Raw genomic sequence first — 16832 nt, forward strand, 5'->3', positions numbered from 1 at the left:
GGACCAAGGTACACACATAAGGGGCTGCCTGATGATACAACAAACTGACCCCCTGGTCAGAGCAAGAATATGGAAGAAAATATGTATCTGTAGGCGCCTGTTCAAACAGTAACAATAAAAAGGATATAAAACCAAGCCTGTTGGACGATCAGGAATGACTCCTCAGGGTGTGTGAAAGTATCCTGTTCTCTAACGTCGCTGCGTGAGAACCCCCCTTCTGCCACTCGAAATGACTTCACCTCCGGAGGCTTTAACCCACTCTTAAAGCGCTGATATCTGGAAAAACAAAATGGCGCTCGAGCTCGGGAGAGGGCAGTAATTGAGTCAGACAACCAGTGAAGCTTTGTCAAAAACTGTTCTCTCATTTATTAAAGGGTTTACAGTCAGTTTATATAGCCATCTTGAACATAGAAAAAACACAGATACGAGTAATTTACTTCCCCTTTAAGTCATAGTCTGTCTACCTCAGCAAATGACAGTTAGACAGTTTACGATCTGGGAAGTGGCTTTGGGTACCGAGCTTGGAGGCCGTTAAAGGAAATATTATTCTTCAGGACAGTAGATTGTGTAAGACATTCTTGTGTAACTCATGTTCAACATGGCTGGGGACAGTTCCTGTTTCTACAGGCCTAAATAAGTCTGAACAAACAGAGTTCAATTTGGCATTAAGTGGGTGAGAGGTCACTTTCTCACATCTGACTTGAGAAGACAATTACGTATGACATTAGGCATTTAGTTAGTTCCTGAAATCTAAAATGTTAGTACATAATGGTTATAGAGAAATGGTTATATAGCAATCAAAATGGAGTCCCCCCTGATATACACATTATGAATCCCTCCTTTTGTCATCAAAATGACAACGATCTAGGATATTGGGGTCTCGTACTGGATTTGAATATTATCATAATCCACTAAAGGTATTTGGACTCTAGTAGTATTAGGTCTAGAGTCATGGATCATATTTGGGAAACTATGAATGGGGCATTAACGTTCAGTGATGCATATGTGTGATCAACTGACTTACCAAAAGGCATAATCATTTTACATAAAGATAAACACATTAATTTGCAACATGAAATAATAACAACTAATACTACAAATATGCAAACGATAAATATCAGTCCCATAACAATTCTCTTTCCCTCATTTTGTCATGGGTCCATAACCTAACAACTACTATATTGTTTTTGATATTGTTGATATACTTTGTCGTACTGAAATAGTGGTGCAGGTTTTGGGGGTCCGAAGAAAAATAAATATATATATATGGCCACAGGAGTTCTTGTTTGTAGAGAGATATATATCGGTGTGGCTGGTATGATATCTTTTCTGTTTACCAGGTTGACTATTACTACAAAACCTATTACCAATTTCTAAATTATTATTCACACTGCTCTTCTGTAACTACTAGCACATTATGGCGGCTAAAATTTGTGAAAATTGGTGGGGGCTAATTTCTACCGGGAGCGATTGCACAAATATCCATCTTGCACGCATCTTTCATACTGCATTTATTCAGAATGGCAAAACAGCAAAATGGCTGCTATGGTAAAACATGGCTGACTTATGATCCTTTCCTTGTGGCTGACACACGCCTCTGGGTGACCTCCCACTTTCCTCATAGCCTCATATCCAATCTTCTTAGTCCCCTCTTATTCTTTAGAGACAGTCTATTTAAAGAACAGTTAATCATTGCATAGTCCTGCTGGACCAGGAGATTGTCCAATTGTGCCTTGTCATTCTTTTTCGGCCATTATATCGGCACAGTTGATTTCTTCTCGGTCTCTTCTTCTGGGGGACTGCTGACATTACCGAAAAGAGGCATAGCGTCGGTGGGGGTACAACGCACTTCTGGATCAAAGTTTACTGCATATGACACATACATAGAGAGTGATGAGTAGGACAGACACACACACAAAAGCATCCAATAGCTTCGCTTCCAGAGAACTAATCCAACCACCAAGTCCCAACAAATCTCATCCGTCATCTCTACCTTTAAACACTGGACTATTTCCCCAAATAACATGACCTGTTCTAGTTGCAGGGTAATATTCTATCTGTCCTCCTATCACAGAGTCAATAACTTCCCTAGGGCAAACTCGTATTTCTACACCCTTCATAACCAATTTCTTATAGATGGTTCTACAAATGTCTTATTTCATATTGTCTTTTTCTCAAGGGGTTAAATATAACACTCATTTTTCCTGGGGTGCAACCTATTGAATATAGATAGTACATGGGGTTACATTATACATAAAATATGGGCTTTGTTTACCAGGATTCCATTGTGTGACAAAAGGTGTGCATATATGCTATACACAAATCAATAAAAATAAAATAACAATTACTAAACAAAATATACCTGTTCCTACACTATCGTCTTTGTGTGCACATTATTTACACAAACCTAATAGACTATACATTTATAATTAAAATAACAAAACCTGTAAAGAAAAAAAATTATTAAAAAGTTCAAAGTTCATATGTTGAGGCCTGGAATTTTGGCTGTGTCTCTAGGCTTTTCCACTTTGGATACGGTGTAGATTGAAGCAACTGTGGGTGGTGCTGGGATAAGTTTCATATGCGTAACACGGATCCAAAAAGAGACCTCTGCCACTTTATTTGCTGTAGTGGTGATGAGTAGTACTTTTAATAGTAGTAGTAGCGCCTTTTCATCTGGGATGAAGAACGTTCTTGCGTAGGAAATGCTTGACCATTAACCCATCTCTCGTAGGTGCACTTTCAACTTTGACATGTGCCTAGAGAGACTCAAAAATATATTAGTTGCATACAATACTTACTAATTGTTTTACTAAACAGTCACTGTGGTCTTGACTTTGCTACAATCTAAATTCATTCAAATTGGTGCCTCAGCTATTGCCAAACCAAAAGAAAAAAATGGCTAAAATAATTCTGAATAGAACTCCAAACTAATTACTTGTAATATAATTTCTTTGAAAAGTGCCGAGCACATTGCCAACTTTAAAAGGCACTCAGCATTATTCTTAAAAATAAATAAATAATTTCAGATTTCGTTCATCCCGGGCACTAAACCATCTAACTTCTGGGCATAGACAGCTATATGATAAACAGCAATAATACCCCTCCTTTGTTTTGTTTTTTAGCGTTGTTTGACAGACCTGCATAAAACTGTGCCACAGTGTCAGTATCTGATTCTGATAAATCCTGTGACTTTTCCCTGTCCCGTGAACGGTCCCTGACAGGGGTTCATTCCTGCCTAGAGTCCGTCTCTTCCCCATCCGTACCGATCTGCCTGGCAGGCATATCAATAGGGAGTGGTCTAGGGAGCCTATTGCTTCGGGTTCCCCATGAACCCATAAGAACTTCTTTATCGGAGACTGCCTCAGAGCCTGTGACCTAGGAAAGGTTGGTTTTTTTTTAGAACAGGGACATTGGGGTAAATTGGTGCTACCTATGGAAATGGTAATTGTCCCGATGCCATAGGGGCAGGGGATTCCATTTTGAGAGTTATATATATATAAAAAAAAATTCAGTTGGCAGCACTTAAAAGATGCAATTTTTGACACAGGCTGCAGCACATTCCTTATCAGTTTTAACAATGCTAAAATCAACCTCTGCTTCAGCACAATCCTGTGTGTCAGCTTGTTCCCTTATTTGTGATGCCTGCCGTGTTCTAGTTGATATTGGGGGATCCTGTCTTGGAGAATTATACCTTCTGACTTCCTCAGAGAGTTTTATTGAATCAGCCAAAGTGTCAGCTAACACTGCTTCATATTCGCATTTTTTTAGCAGTACGAATCACATATTTCCTAGTAGTATTTCTAGGTGTGAGAATGGATGATTGCGGTGTTGCAATAACAGGTTTGCTATCATGTGCGGGTGGTGATGTTATTGCATATGAATCAGTCAATACGTCTTTAAATTCCTTAAATTCCTCAGTCAGTACCCTTACAGAAGCACAAAACTCCTTAACTCTATTATTGCTGGCTCCTGCAGATGACTCAGGCGTCACTGAAGCTGCTGAAGCAGTGGTTTCTTTAAGTTTACTTAAAGGCAATCGGCTAGTGGGTGATGGTATGTCGGAATGAGACGAATCCGAACTAGAATCTTCCCCTTCACTCTCCCTGGATACAGAGGGTGAAACGGGAGATGAAAGTCTTGTGGGGCTTACGACAGTGGGAAGCTGTCTTTTTTGGGCTTCCTCTAGAGGACGACATATGAGGCACAGACTCAGAGCGGTGTACCACCTCTGATTCTGCAGTGTTTCTCAACTCCCCATATGTGGGTTGAGAGGGTTGGGGGCAAATGCTATTACTCTCCTCCCTACGTAAGGGTGCAGGAGGTTTGGGGTGATGACTTGCAGCATAGTGTGATAAAGCTGCTAACATGGTAGGATCCAAATTTGGAAATAGTGGCTCAGGTGTGATAGGAGTATACGGAGGTACTTGTAACATCACACAAGGTGGCGGTGGTGGGGGTAAAATATCTGGAGGTAAAAACTCCTGTGGGGTTGCATTAGGGGCTTGGGAATACACCATTGTAATGTTATTAGGCGGGGGTGGCCAGATTGGCTCATCAAATATTATTTTGTTTAGCCTCATCAATGTGAGGTGCAACTTTTACCCAAATGCGGCCACATAATGCCATATAATGCATGTCCCACTCGGGATCTGGCTGAAACCATAGCCATTCAGGATCTCCACCCAAGCATAAGCCTTTTATCATTGTCATGTGAAATGGGGCAAAACTACCTTCCCTCGGGAAAGGGTTGGAAGATTGCATTTTCTCAGACCAACCAGCCATATTATCCACAAAGGGAATTGTGTAAAAATCTGACGTACATGCACTTACAAAATCTTTAGGTGTTTCTATGTCAGGGTTATATTCTCTGTTAATGATAAGTGTAACAGTCGGTTTCTGCCTAGATGTCTTACATGCTGTGTCAACAACTTTCTTGCTCTTTTTACAATCATTTGTCCCTTAGGGCCACTTTTGCTATTTGCGCTTCCCATCATTTAGACAATACAATACACACTTGATTCAAATAACCAAAATCAAGCAAGTAGTGCACTGCAAAAATAAATGAGCAATACGGCTTAACCTTATGCACTTATATACTTATCACTTATATACTTATCACTTATGCAGTTATATATCTTATATATCTTATCTTATATATATATATAAAACATGCAAATGCACAATAATACAGTATTCCCTTAAAAAGCCCTTACAATCCTCCTCCTCCTTTTAAAAAAAAATACACTTTTTCCACAGACACTTTAAGAGTATTTCAAGCAGATAAACACCTATATCGCTTTTTCCTTTCTCTCAGCAGGGACTATAACCCTGTGTATACAACTCAGTCAAGGATTCATCTAATCCTGACTTCATCTTGAGTCCCTTACTCAAGTGTTTCTATATTTTTCCTTAACCTTGAATCATTCGGTGCAGAGGTAACTCTAAAAACTTCTAAACCTTAAAACCTTTATGGGCTCTTTGGGCAAGGAGACACAGATGGATAATATACAGATAAAATGTATATCTTGTATGCTTACCCACTGTGACTTCTGTCCCAAATCTGACACCATCTGAAAGTATCCTGTTCTCTAACGTCGCTGCGTGAGAACCCCCCTTCTGCCACTCGAAATGACTTCACCTCCGGAGGCTTTAACCCACTCTTAAAGCGCTGATATCTGGAAAAACAAAATGGCGGACGAGCTCGGGAGAGGGCAGTAATTGAGTCAGACAACCAGTGAAGCTTTGTCAAAAACTGTTCTCTCATTTATTAAAGGGTTTACAGTCAGTTTATATAGCCATCTTGAACATAGAAAAAACACAGATACGAGTAATTTACTTCCCCTTTAAGTCATAGTCTGTCTACCTCAGCAAATGACAGTTAGACAGTTTACGATCTGGGAAGTGGCTTTGGGTACCGAGCTTGGAGGCCGTTAAAGGAAATATTATTCTTCAGGACAGTAGATTGTGTAAGACATTCTTGTGTAACTCATGTTCAACATGGCTGGGGACAGTTCCTGTTTCTACAGGCCTAAATAAGTCTGAACAAACAGAGTTCAATTTGGCATTAAGTGGGTGAGAGGTCACTTTCTCACATCTGACTTGAGAAGACAATTACGTATGACATTAGGCATTTAGTTAGTTCCTGAAATCTAAAATGTTAGTACATAATGGTTATAGAGAAATGGTTATATAGCAATCAAAATGGAGTCCCCCCTGATATACACATTGAGTGTGCTTAAAAAGAAGAAAGCACAGTACATAGCGTAATACTGTTATATGAAGGACAAACAACATTAAAGACACCATACAGCTGAGATATCAATTAGGTGGAAATATTAAAGATAAAAACATTTAATAACAAATTCATAAGCATACATAGACATAAAAACAATGGGACACAATTGATTAGATATGCACACTGCAACACCGGTGGATACTGATGCAATGCCCACTCACCAGATGGATATTGTAAGCAGGCAGTGGATATATTAGAGAGTATCCCCTCTCTGTGGAGTTTGCTGTATTTCTGGGCGTCTCCGTTGGTGCGTGTACGCCAGCCGGCGTGTGAGCAGATGGTTTCCCACAAAGCACTAGAAGGGACGCGCAGCTACTCCAGGTCTGCAGCCGCAGATTCAACACATCGTCACGGGAACAAGCCGCCAGCTGTCTGTATTACAGCAACGCCAATTCGTTCTTGTCGTGGGGGAGATTCGCCAAACACGGTGTAGCAGAAGTGCAATAAAAGCCACCCTACGTGTTTCGAAAGCTAACTGCTTTCTTCCTCAGGGGTTTAAGATAATAAAAAGTCCATAGATGGTTCCTTAAGTAGAGAGTCCTCAATTAAATCAATAAATTCCACCTGCAGACTTATGCACATGCGCAACGAGGCAATAGAATCAGTTCTTAGTCAATGTTGTGTGTTTTAAACACATGCGCACTAGAATAGTCCACAACAATGTTTATTTGTGCCGCTGCAGTTTGAAAACTCAGCTGATTGCAGACAAAACAAAACAATACTAACAGTACAAAACAACATGGTGTATGTTAAACCTTAAAGTATGAATATATAATGATGTGACTACTAAGTGATATATAACAATAAAAACCTCTATTAATTGTGATATAAATATGTGGTGAATATGTCAATATTGATCGTATGAAGTGAATAAAATACTAAGTGAGATAATAATCTTTGTAACTTGTGTAAATTATGTTGAGTGAATGAGTGTGTAGAGGGAGAAAGGGGGTGGCCCGGTATTTAAGGGGTTGCACCCCATTTGGCCACCCCTGACCTCACCCGGGAGTCAAAGGGTTAACTGGGCTAAGACCCAGAACTGTGATTTAACCCCTGTATTGACATGTGTATTCCCCTGTTCCCTTGTAATGTCTGGTTAATCAGTGTCTGCATCACACACACTAGAATCCATCCGGGAGCACAAGGGTTAATAGTCCTTTAATGATTAGAGCTCTTCCGTAGGTCATAGCAAGTCGCTTTTTGGACCATATGGTGTCCCAGTTCTGGCAATGAGAACTGGGAAGTTTGGTTCTGTGAGACCCAACAGAACCGGATATTTTAATACGTTTATGTTTTATGCTTAATACTGTATTTTAAGGTATGGATAAGTTCCAGAGGAAATTCCTTTGTCCACCAGGATCCCAGAGGCGCCCAATATCTAGGATTTAAGTGTTTTTCCAAGGGTCTTGTCACCCTCCCTGATGATTTAAGGGCGGAGGAGGCTCAAGCCAGAGCAGTCTCCAAGTGTCCCAGTTATCACCTTCCAACAAAGGTTATCTTGCTAGAGAGCCAGATGGGTAGACTGGCTGGCATTCCATTTTCATATGGGGGGTTACAGAAATGAGACCCCAGAGTTCTACTGCGCATGTGCCAGCTAGCAGGGGGGCCTGTCCCAAAATGTGTTCCCCCATCAAAGATTGGCTGGAGATAATGGGAAACTAATCACAGGTGCTTAAGGTTAAGAATAGAGGGACAAAAGATATATAAACTGCTGTTCCCTATATTCCTTTGTTAGTCTTCATGGTCATGCAAATGTCTTCATGCAAAGTCTCATGCAAATGATCTTCGTGCCTGCATGTCATCAGGCTTGTTGTGCTATACCATCTTGATTGCTGAGGGAAAATGCCATGCAATGTCTTGGGCTGATTGCTGTATGAAACTGCCAGTCCAGATGGGATTGTTTTCATTATTTTCATCTTTTAAGTAAGTGTCTATATTTTGCCTGTTATTTGTACATTTTTTGTGTGTTCACCTTTATCAAGGAATAAATTATATTTTATCATATCTAAGTCTCGTCCCAGTTCAAACCCAGGTATATATATATTTATATATAGTTTTGGTGTAAATTACAGCCTGTCACAAGCTACCGTGACAGAGTGTACTATAAGTGGGTAACTAAGGATCAAATGTGATTATAATACTTATATAAAACGACAAAATCAGGTATAGGAGTTAAACTTCCAAATGGACAAATTGCAGGGAATGGCAAAAGTGGATGCCTGATGGGTATGTCTTGTGATGCAGTGCAGGGTTACCCTACCAAAAAAGCTTTGAGATCAAAATCCACATTTAATCCTAATGGGGATAATGTTTTTAGTTCGTAAATCCAAAAGGATTCTCTCCTCCCTAGTAAGCTCACAGTGTTTCCTCCTCTCCAATGTGGTGTGATTCTTTCTATTGCAATACATTTTAGACCTTTTGGATTTTGATTGTGCACTTGAAGAAAGTGATTGGACACACTGTGTGTAGTTAAACCAATTTTAATATTATATGTGTGTTCATACAGGCGTCGTTTGACACATCTGGTGGTCATGCCCACATACTGCAGACCACAGGGACATTCAAGCAAATAAATAACAAAAGAACTATTACATGTAATGTGTTGTTTTATTTTATAATTTTTTAAGGTATTGTTTGATGTGAATTCTGCTGATTTAATACTATATTTACAAGCAGTGCATCTATTACAAGTGTAATATCCCCCACGGGACAGTGCTTTGTTGCAAGCAGGCTGCAGCGATGGACAACTTGGTGCCAATCTTTGTCCTATATTAGGAGCTTTAGTAAATATAATTTGAGGGTTGTCTGGCAATATGCCTTCTAGTTCTCTATCTTTTTTTAATATTGGCCAGTGTTTTTTGAAGATTTTGCGTATATTAGGTGCCATTTGATTATACTGGGTGATGAATGCCAAATTAGATGTTTTATTCATATTTTTATTTTTATATTGTAAAAGATTGGTTCTGTCCATTGCTGCAACCTCAGTGATTGCTTGGTCTAGGTACCGAGAGGAGTATTTCCTTTCTATGAATTTGTTTTTAAGATCTTCTGCTTGGGTGATAAATGTATCTACATGTGAACTATTTCTTTTTAGACGAATAAATTGACCCTTTGGAATATTTTTAACCCATGTAGGGTTATGATGACTTTGTGCATGAAGGTAATTGTTAGATTGAACGGGTTTAAAATATATACTGGTGTGGATAGAATTGTCTACAATTTTAATCTCCAAATCTAGGTATTCTATTTTAGTGGGACTATTAACAAAAGTGAACTTTAGATTATTGACATTATTATTCATATATATTTGAAAATCATTTAACTGTGCTAATGTGCCCGACCAAATAAAAATGATATCATCTATGTAGCGCCGCCAGAGCACCAAATTTGCACCATATGGGCAGCTGGACCATATATGTTGTTCCTCCCAGCTGCCCATAAATAAATTAGCATAGCTAGGTGCAAATTTGGTGCCCATGGCGGTGCCACACACCTGCAAATAATATGATTTATTAAAGTAAAAAAAAATTGTGTGAAAGTATAAATTTAATGCCCAGAATGAGAAAATCAATATACTCCTTGGAAATAGACGGATCATTGTTCAGAGTATTTAGAACAGCTGCACATCCTTGTTCATGATTTATAATTGTGTATAGAGAATTAACATCCGCTGTTACTAAATGATAATGTGGTTGCCATTGAATGTCCTGTAGGGTCTGCAGTATGTGGGTAGTGTCCCTTAAGTATGATGGTAACTGAATTACGTATTGTTGTAACTGTTTATCAATATACTGGGATAAATGGGATGTTAAAGACTGAATGCCCGAGATGATGGGTCGACCGGGGGGAAATTGTATGTTTTTGTGTATTTTAGGTATTATGTAAAAAAGGGGTAATCTGGGGTAGGTATTAAAAAGAAAATCAAATTCTTTTTGTGTAATTATATGTTGATCTAGACCTAATTTTAAATAATTATAAAGTTGTTGTTGGTACTGTGTGGTAGGGTTTGAGGGGAGGGGTTGGTAAGTAGATTGATCATCCAAAATTCTCAATGATTCCTGGATGTAATAAGATTTATCCATAATTACCAACCCCCCCCCCCCCCCCCCCCCCGTGTCAGCCGGTTTTATTATAATGGTATCATTTTCTTCAAGTGCACGTAGGGTTAATTTTTCATCTTTGCTCAAATTATCTATTTAAATTTTGAAATTCCGGCTCTGGGTCTCTAAATCGTCGGTTACCATTTGAGCAAATGTGTCTACAAAGGGGCCGCTAACAAATTTTGGGAAGAATGTAGACGGATTCTTAAAAGTAGAATGAGTAGAAGTGGTGGTAGTAATAGGTAAATTTGTATTAGAATCAATTTTGGACAGAGCATCCCGTTGGAAATATTTTTTCAAACATAATTTGCGTACATAGCGCTGAACGTCTATGTACAATTTGAAACTGTCAGGTCTCGTGACTGGTGCAAAGGATAAACCTTTGGATAACAATTTACTTTCTTTAATAGAAATAGGATATTGACTTATGTTGAAAATATTATTGTATATATGTTTCTTCAATGTTTTTGTACCGTGCCCAACTTTTCTCCCTCCTCTCGTTCCTCTAAGGTGTTTTTTCTTTTTCTGTTGTCCTTTGTGGAGTTCTCTTTTCCCAATAGGTCTCTGATCGCTTCTCTTGCATGTTTTGGATCCCTGGACTGTCTCCAATCTGAAAAAGAGAATGTGGTTTTCTCTTCTTCACGACTGTGACCGGGGAGGTGTTGTTCCCTGTCTAAATCAATAAGAGGTTGATATTTGTTATGATGGTAATGCTGATCAAATATATTGTCAATATCATTTCTTGGTAAGTGAACTAATGGTGTAGGAGGAACAGGTGGAGTAGAGGTCTTAGATTTATTAACACAAGTACCCAATTCCGTATTGGAGGGTGTGTGAGATCTCTTGGGGGGTCTAGGGCATATGAACTGCACTGGATCAGAAGACAACTCTTTGGTGCTCACAATATTTTTTCTATAGGTAGATGGTATTTTATGGGAGTAATCCTTGGAATATCTATCCTTGTTGGTTTTATATTTCTCAATTTCATATTTAGGTTTTTTCCAATTTCTGTAGCATCCAGTTGCATAATCAATTTTGTCCCTTTGGAACTTTATTTGTTTTGAAACAAATGATGGTAATGCTGATCAAATATATTGTCAATATCATTTCTTGGTAAGTGAACTAATGGTGTAGGAGGAACAGGTGGAGTAGAGGTCTTAGATTTATTAACACAAGTACCCAATTTCGTATTGGAGGGTGTGTGAGATCTCTTAGGGGGTCTAGGGGATATGAACTGCACTGGATCAGAAGACAACTCTTTGGTGCTCACAATATTTTGTCTATAGGTAGATGGTATTTTATGGGAGTAATCCTTGGAATATCTATCCTTGTTGGTTTTATATTTCTCAATTTCATATTTAGGTTTTTTCCAATTTCTGTAGCATCCAGTTGCATAATCAATTTTGTCCCTTTGGAACTTTATTTGTTTTGAAACAATAGTATCCTTCTGCAATTTGTCCATTTTGTTTTTAATCCTAGTTTCCAACATAGGCAATTCACTATTGTCCTTATACCTATCAAAATATCCTTTCATATCGTTAATTTCTTTATCCAATGTTTCAAGACAAATTTTACGTTTGGATATTAATAAACGCATTAATTCGAATGAACAATTGTCAAGTATGCGATTCCATTCGAGAATGAATGTTTCACTTTGGAAGTCAGTGGTTGGCTTTTTAAATAGCCTGAGACCCCTAGGGATCCGTTTTTGTTCTATATACTTCTCAATAGTGATCGCATCCCACAATTGTTTGTTTTCATTTATAAGTAATTTTTCTAATATGTCAGCCATTTCTTGTATATCATTCGAAGCATTATCAATCACAATGGGGATTTCTTCATCTGAAAATATACTGTTAATATCTATATTTCTGCTGACTCTTTGTGCAAATAATTGAGACATAATTGGTTTATAGAAAGCTGCTAACTATTAACAAAGATATATATATATATCGACAATGTTCGACAATTATATACATTTACTCGCCCGGGGCGGGTAGATTTAACCCCCGGGCGAGTAAATATTGGCCCAAGCAGCACACGTGTGTTTTTTAAATATCCCGCGCTCGCGCTGCTGCTTTTCCCGCGCTCGCGCTGGAGAAAGAAAAAAAAAAGCCGGAGGCGGGTTCATGTTGCTGGGGGAGATTACCCCGCCTCCAGCTCTCTGAGCAGTGGCCTCCCTCCTCAGCGCTAACACTCCTCCCCCTTCCGGCAGCCAGCCGCTTCCATGCCTGTCTGCCTCAGGCCCCTGCAGGGCCATCTGTCACCCCTCGCATCGGGCCACCCGCCCCCCCTCGCATCGGGCCACCCGCCCCCCCTCACACCGGGCCACCCGCCCCCCCTCGCACCGGGCCATCCGCCCCCCCCTCGCACCGGGCCATCCGCCCCCCCCTCGCACCGGGCCATCCGCCCCCCCCTCGCACCGGGCCACCCGCCACCCCCCCACCCTCACACCAATCTCTCCCGGCCTCCGTGACCCCCCCCCCCTCACCCCACGCGGCGTCTGTGTGCTGCCTCTACGGACAGTCTGCCGATCTGTCAGCTGTTAAGGAAACCCCTGATGGCCAGCTCAGTTGTTAGCAGGGGAAATCCTCTAGCTGGCTCTTCTCCCTGCTCTAAGCAGGGGAAATCCCCTAACCGGAGCCTCTCCCTGCTCTAAGCAGGGGAAATCCCCTACCAGAGCCTCTCCCTGCTCTAAGCCGGGGAAATCCCCTACCGGAGCCTCTCCCTGCTCTAAGCAGGGGAAATCCCCTCACCGGAGCCTCTCCCTGCTCTAAGCAGGGGAAATCCCCTCACCGGAGCCTCTCCCTGCTCTAAGCAGGGGAATCCCCTACCGGAGCCTCTCCCTGCTCTAAGCAGGGGAAATCCCCTAACCGGGGCCTCTCCCTGCTCTAAGCAGGGGAAATCCCCTACCGGAGCCTCTCCCTGCTCTAAGCAGGGGAAATCCCCTAACGGTGCCTCTCCCTGCTCTAAGCAGGGGAAATACCCTACCGGAGCCTCTCCCTTCTCTAAGCAGGGGAAATCCCCTACCGGCCCTTCTACATCTATCAGTGAATACTGCGGCGTCGGCGTCCCACTCTGGAGGGGGCGCGGCCCCTTGCAGAGGCCCTCTTGCCGTGCGGAGGCCCCCGCTGCCATGTGCGACCCCCTGCCTTACGGGTGAGTGTTTGTGTGTGTGAGTGACAGACTGTGATTGTGAGTTTGTCTGAGTGAGTGTGTCTGAGTGAGTGTGTCTGAGTGAGTGTGAGTGTGTCACCCTCTCTCCCTCTCCCTGTGTCACCCTCCCTCTCCCTGTGTCACGCTCCCTCTCCCTGTGTCACCCTCCCTCTCCCTGTGACACCCTCCCTCTCCCTGTGACACCCTCCCTCTCCCTGTGACACCCTCCCTCTCCCTGTGTCACCCTCCCCTCTCCCTGTGTCACCCTCCCCTCTCCCTGTGTTGTTCTGACTAGGAATTTATTAAATGTATTTTATTTATATATTTTATTTTAAAGCGGGGTTGGGGGCGGGACTAGGTGGCGAGTAGATTTTTTGGTTGGGCGAGTAGATTTTTGGGTGATTTGTCGAACACTGTATATATATATATATATATATATATATATATATATATATATATATATATATAAAGTGACGCTGTGTGCTCATTTGCATGTCATTTCCCAGAATCCCTTGCTGCAGTGGAAGTGCTGTATGCTGGGTGATAATGGGGAAAGGCGGGGTTGCAGACCTGCCTAAGACATGCAGATGAGCATACAGTTATATTTGCATATATATATATATATACAGTTTAAAATCTGTGTTTAAAACAGCATGCATTGGCTTGAGGATTGGCTTGTGTAATACGAGCTTGAGACAAAAGGTGGCACTGAGTGCTCATTTGCATGTCATTTCCCAGAATCCCTTGCTGCAGTGGAAGCGCTGTATGCTGGGTGACAATGGGGAAAGACAGGGTTGCAGACCTGTCTAAGACATGCAAATGAACATACAGTAATATTTACAGTTGCTTTATGCTTTACTGTGGAGGGTTTTTGTCACTTTTTTTACCCACCATAACCTTAATGACAGTGGTGATTACCTAGTCTAGTCTCAAACCTGCTTTGCCATTAAGACCAGCCTCACACTGATGATACCCATCAAGGTTGAAACATGTATGTGAGTAGGTCTAATGGCTTTGCATCTCATCCCAGCCTCTGTTTAAAAGCTGTGTTTAAAACAGCATGCATTGGCTTGAGGATTGGCTTGTGTAATACGAGCTTGAGACAAAAGGTGGCACTGAGTGCTCATTTGCATGTCATTTCCCAGAATCCCTTGCTGCAGTGGAAGCGCTGTATGCTGGGTGACAATGGGGAAAGACAGGGTTGCAGACCTGTCTAAGACATGCAAATGAACATACAGTAATATTTACAGTTGCTATATATATATATATATATATATTGTATAGAACACCTAAGGTGTGGACCAAGGTACACACATAAGGTGCTGCCTGTTGATACAACAAACTGACCCCCTGGTCAGAGCAAGAATATGGAAGAAAATATGTATCTGTAGGCGCCTGTTCAAACAGTAACAATAAAAAGGATATAAAACCAAGCCTGTTGAACGATCAGGAATGACTCCTCAGGGTGTGCTTAAAAAGAAGAAAGCACAGTACATAGCATAATACTGTTATATGAAGGACAAACAACATTAAAGACAACATACAGCTGAGATATCAATTAGGTGGAAATATTAAAGATAAAAACATTTAATAACAAACTCATAAGCATACATAGACATAAAAACAATGGGACACAATTGATTAGATATGCACACTGCAACACCGGTGGATACTGATGCAATGCCCACTCACCAGATGGATATTGTAAGCAGGCAGTGGATATATTAGAGAGTATTCCCTCTCGGTGGAGTTTGCTGTATTTCTGGGTGTCTCCGTTGGTGGAATTAATTGATTTAATTGAGGACTCTCTACTTAAGGAACCATCTATGGACTTTTTATTATCTTAAACCCCTGAGGAAGAAAGCAGTTAGCTTTTGAAACGCGTAGGGTGGCTTTTATTGCACTTCTGCTACACCGTGTTTGGCGAATCTCCCCCACGACAAGAACGAATCGGCGCTGCTGTAATACAGACAGCTGGCGGCTTGTTCCCGTGACGCTGTGTCGAATCTGCGGCTGCAGACCTGGAGTAGCTGCGCGTCCCTTCTAGTGCTTTGTGGGAAACCATCTGCTCACACGCCGGCTGGCGTACACGCACCAACGGAGACGCCCAGAAATACAGCAAACTTCCACCGAGAGGGGATTCTCTCTAATATATCCACTGCCTGCTTACAATATCCATCTGGTGAGTGGGCATTGCATCAGTATCCACCGGTGTTGCAGTGTGCATATCTAATCAATTGTGTCCCATTGTTTTTATGTCTATGTATGCTTATGAATTTGTTATTAAATGTTTTTATCTTTAATATTTCCACCTAATTGATATCTCAGCTGTATGTTGTCTTTAATGTTGTTTGTCCTTCATATAACAGTATTACGCTATGTACTGTGCTTTCTTCTTTTTAAGCACACCCTGAGGAGTCATTCCTGATCGTCCAACAGGCTTGGTTTTATATCCTTTTTATTGTTACTGTTTGAACAGGCGCCTACAGATACACATTTCTGTATACTGATATCACAAGAAGCGCCCCCACTCCCAGCTTTACATGATGGATTTTCCTTATTGCCAGGTTTCCCAGTGGCTGTACCGGAGAGGTTAGAGATTAAGTCAGAGAAGGAAGAGGTGAACACTGAGGAACATCTGACCCCAATAAAGGAAGAAATAGATGCATTTCCTGTTTGTGGTAAGTACCCTTACAGCCTCACTTGTCTTTATTCAGTATGTTTAAAAATCGACTGAAAATATCTACAGTATTGGGGAAAATGGCATTAAAGCGTGGATACTGTATAATTACAAGCTACATGCACTAATGAAAAAGTACACGTGATTTTAATGGGGCTACATTATATTTATTGATGTTTGAACATTGGTAGCACAAAAAAATTCCATGTTTTCAGCCCTCTGGGGTAAAAACTCCCTCCGCACTCGGGGTTAATAAGCAAGTAGAGTCAATTACTTCTCCCCTCAGGAATCAGTATAGAGTATTTCTGTATAGTGATATCACAAGAAGCGCCCCCACTCCCAGCTTTACATGATGGATGTTCCTTTTCTTATTGTCGGGTTTCCCAGTGGTTGTACCGGAGAGGTTAGAGATTAAGTCAGAGAAGGAAGAGGCGAACACTGAGGAACATCTGACCCCAATAAAGGAAGAAATAGATGCATTTCCTGTTTGTGGTAAGTACCCTTACAGCCTCACTTGTCTTTATTTAGTATGTTTAAAAATGGACTGAAAATATCTACAGTATTGGGGAAAATGGCATTAAAGCGTGGATACTGTATA

General features: G+C 41.1%; 1 protein-coding gene across 11 annotated transcripts in view; it reads left to right on the forward strand.

The window, feature by feature from the left end:
* LOC142487997 (uncharacterized) overlaps window positions 1-16832 on the forward strand; it is a 199078-nt gene that overhangs the window by 10866 nt on the left and 171380 nt on the right. For 10 of the 11 annotated variants that reach the window (XM_075588286.1, XM_075588290.1, XM_075588287.1 and 7 more), the window contains 2 exons: window positions 16122-16235; window positions 16622-16726. The exons of the other annotated variant lie outside the window; for it this stretch is intronic. In XM_075588286.1, coding sequence (XP_075444401.1) covers window positions 16122-16235; window positions 16622-16726 — 219 coding nt within the window. The remainder of the gene's footprint in view (window positions 1-16121; window positions 16236-16621; window positions 16727-16832) is intronic. 11 annotated transcript variants of the gene reach the window in all.

Source organism: Ascaphus truei, chromosome 2 (assembly GCF_040206685.1).
Source record: "Ascaphus truei isolate aAscTru1 chromosome 2, aAscTru1.hap1, whole genome shotgun sequence".
Lineage (NCBI taxonomy): Eukaryota > Metazoa > Chordata > Amphibia > Anura > Ascaphidae > Ascaphus > Ascaphus truei.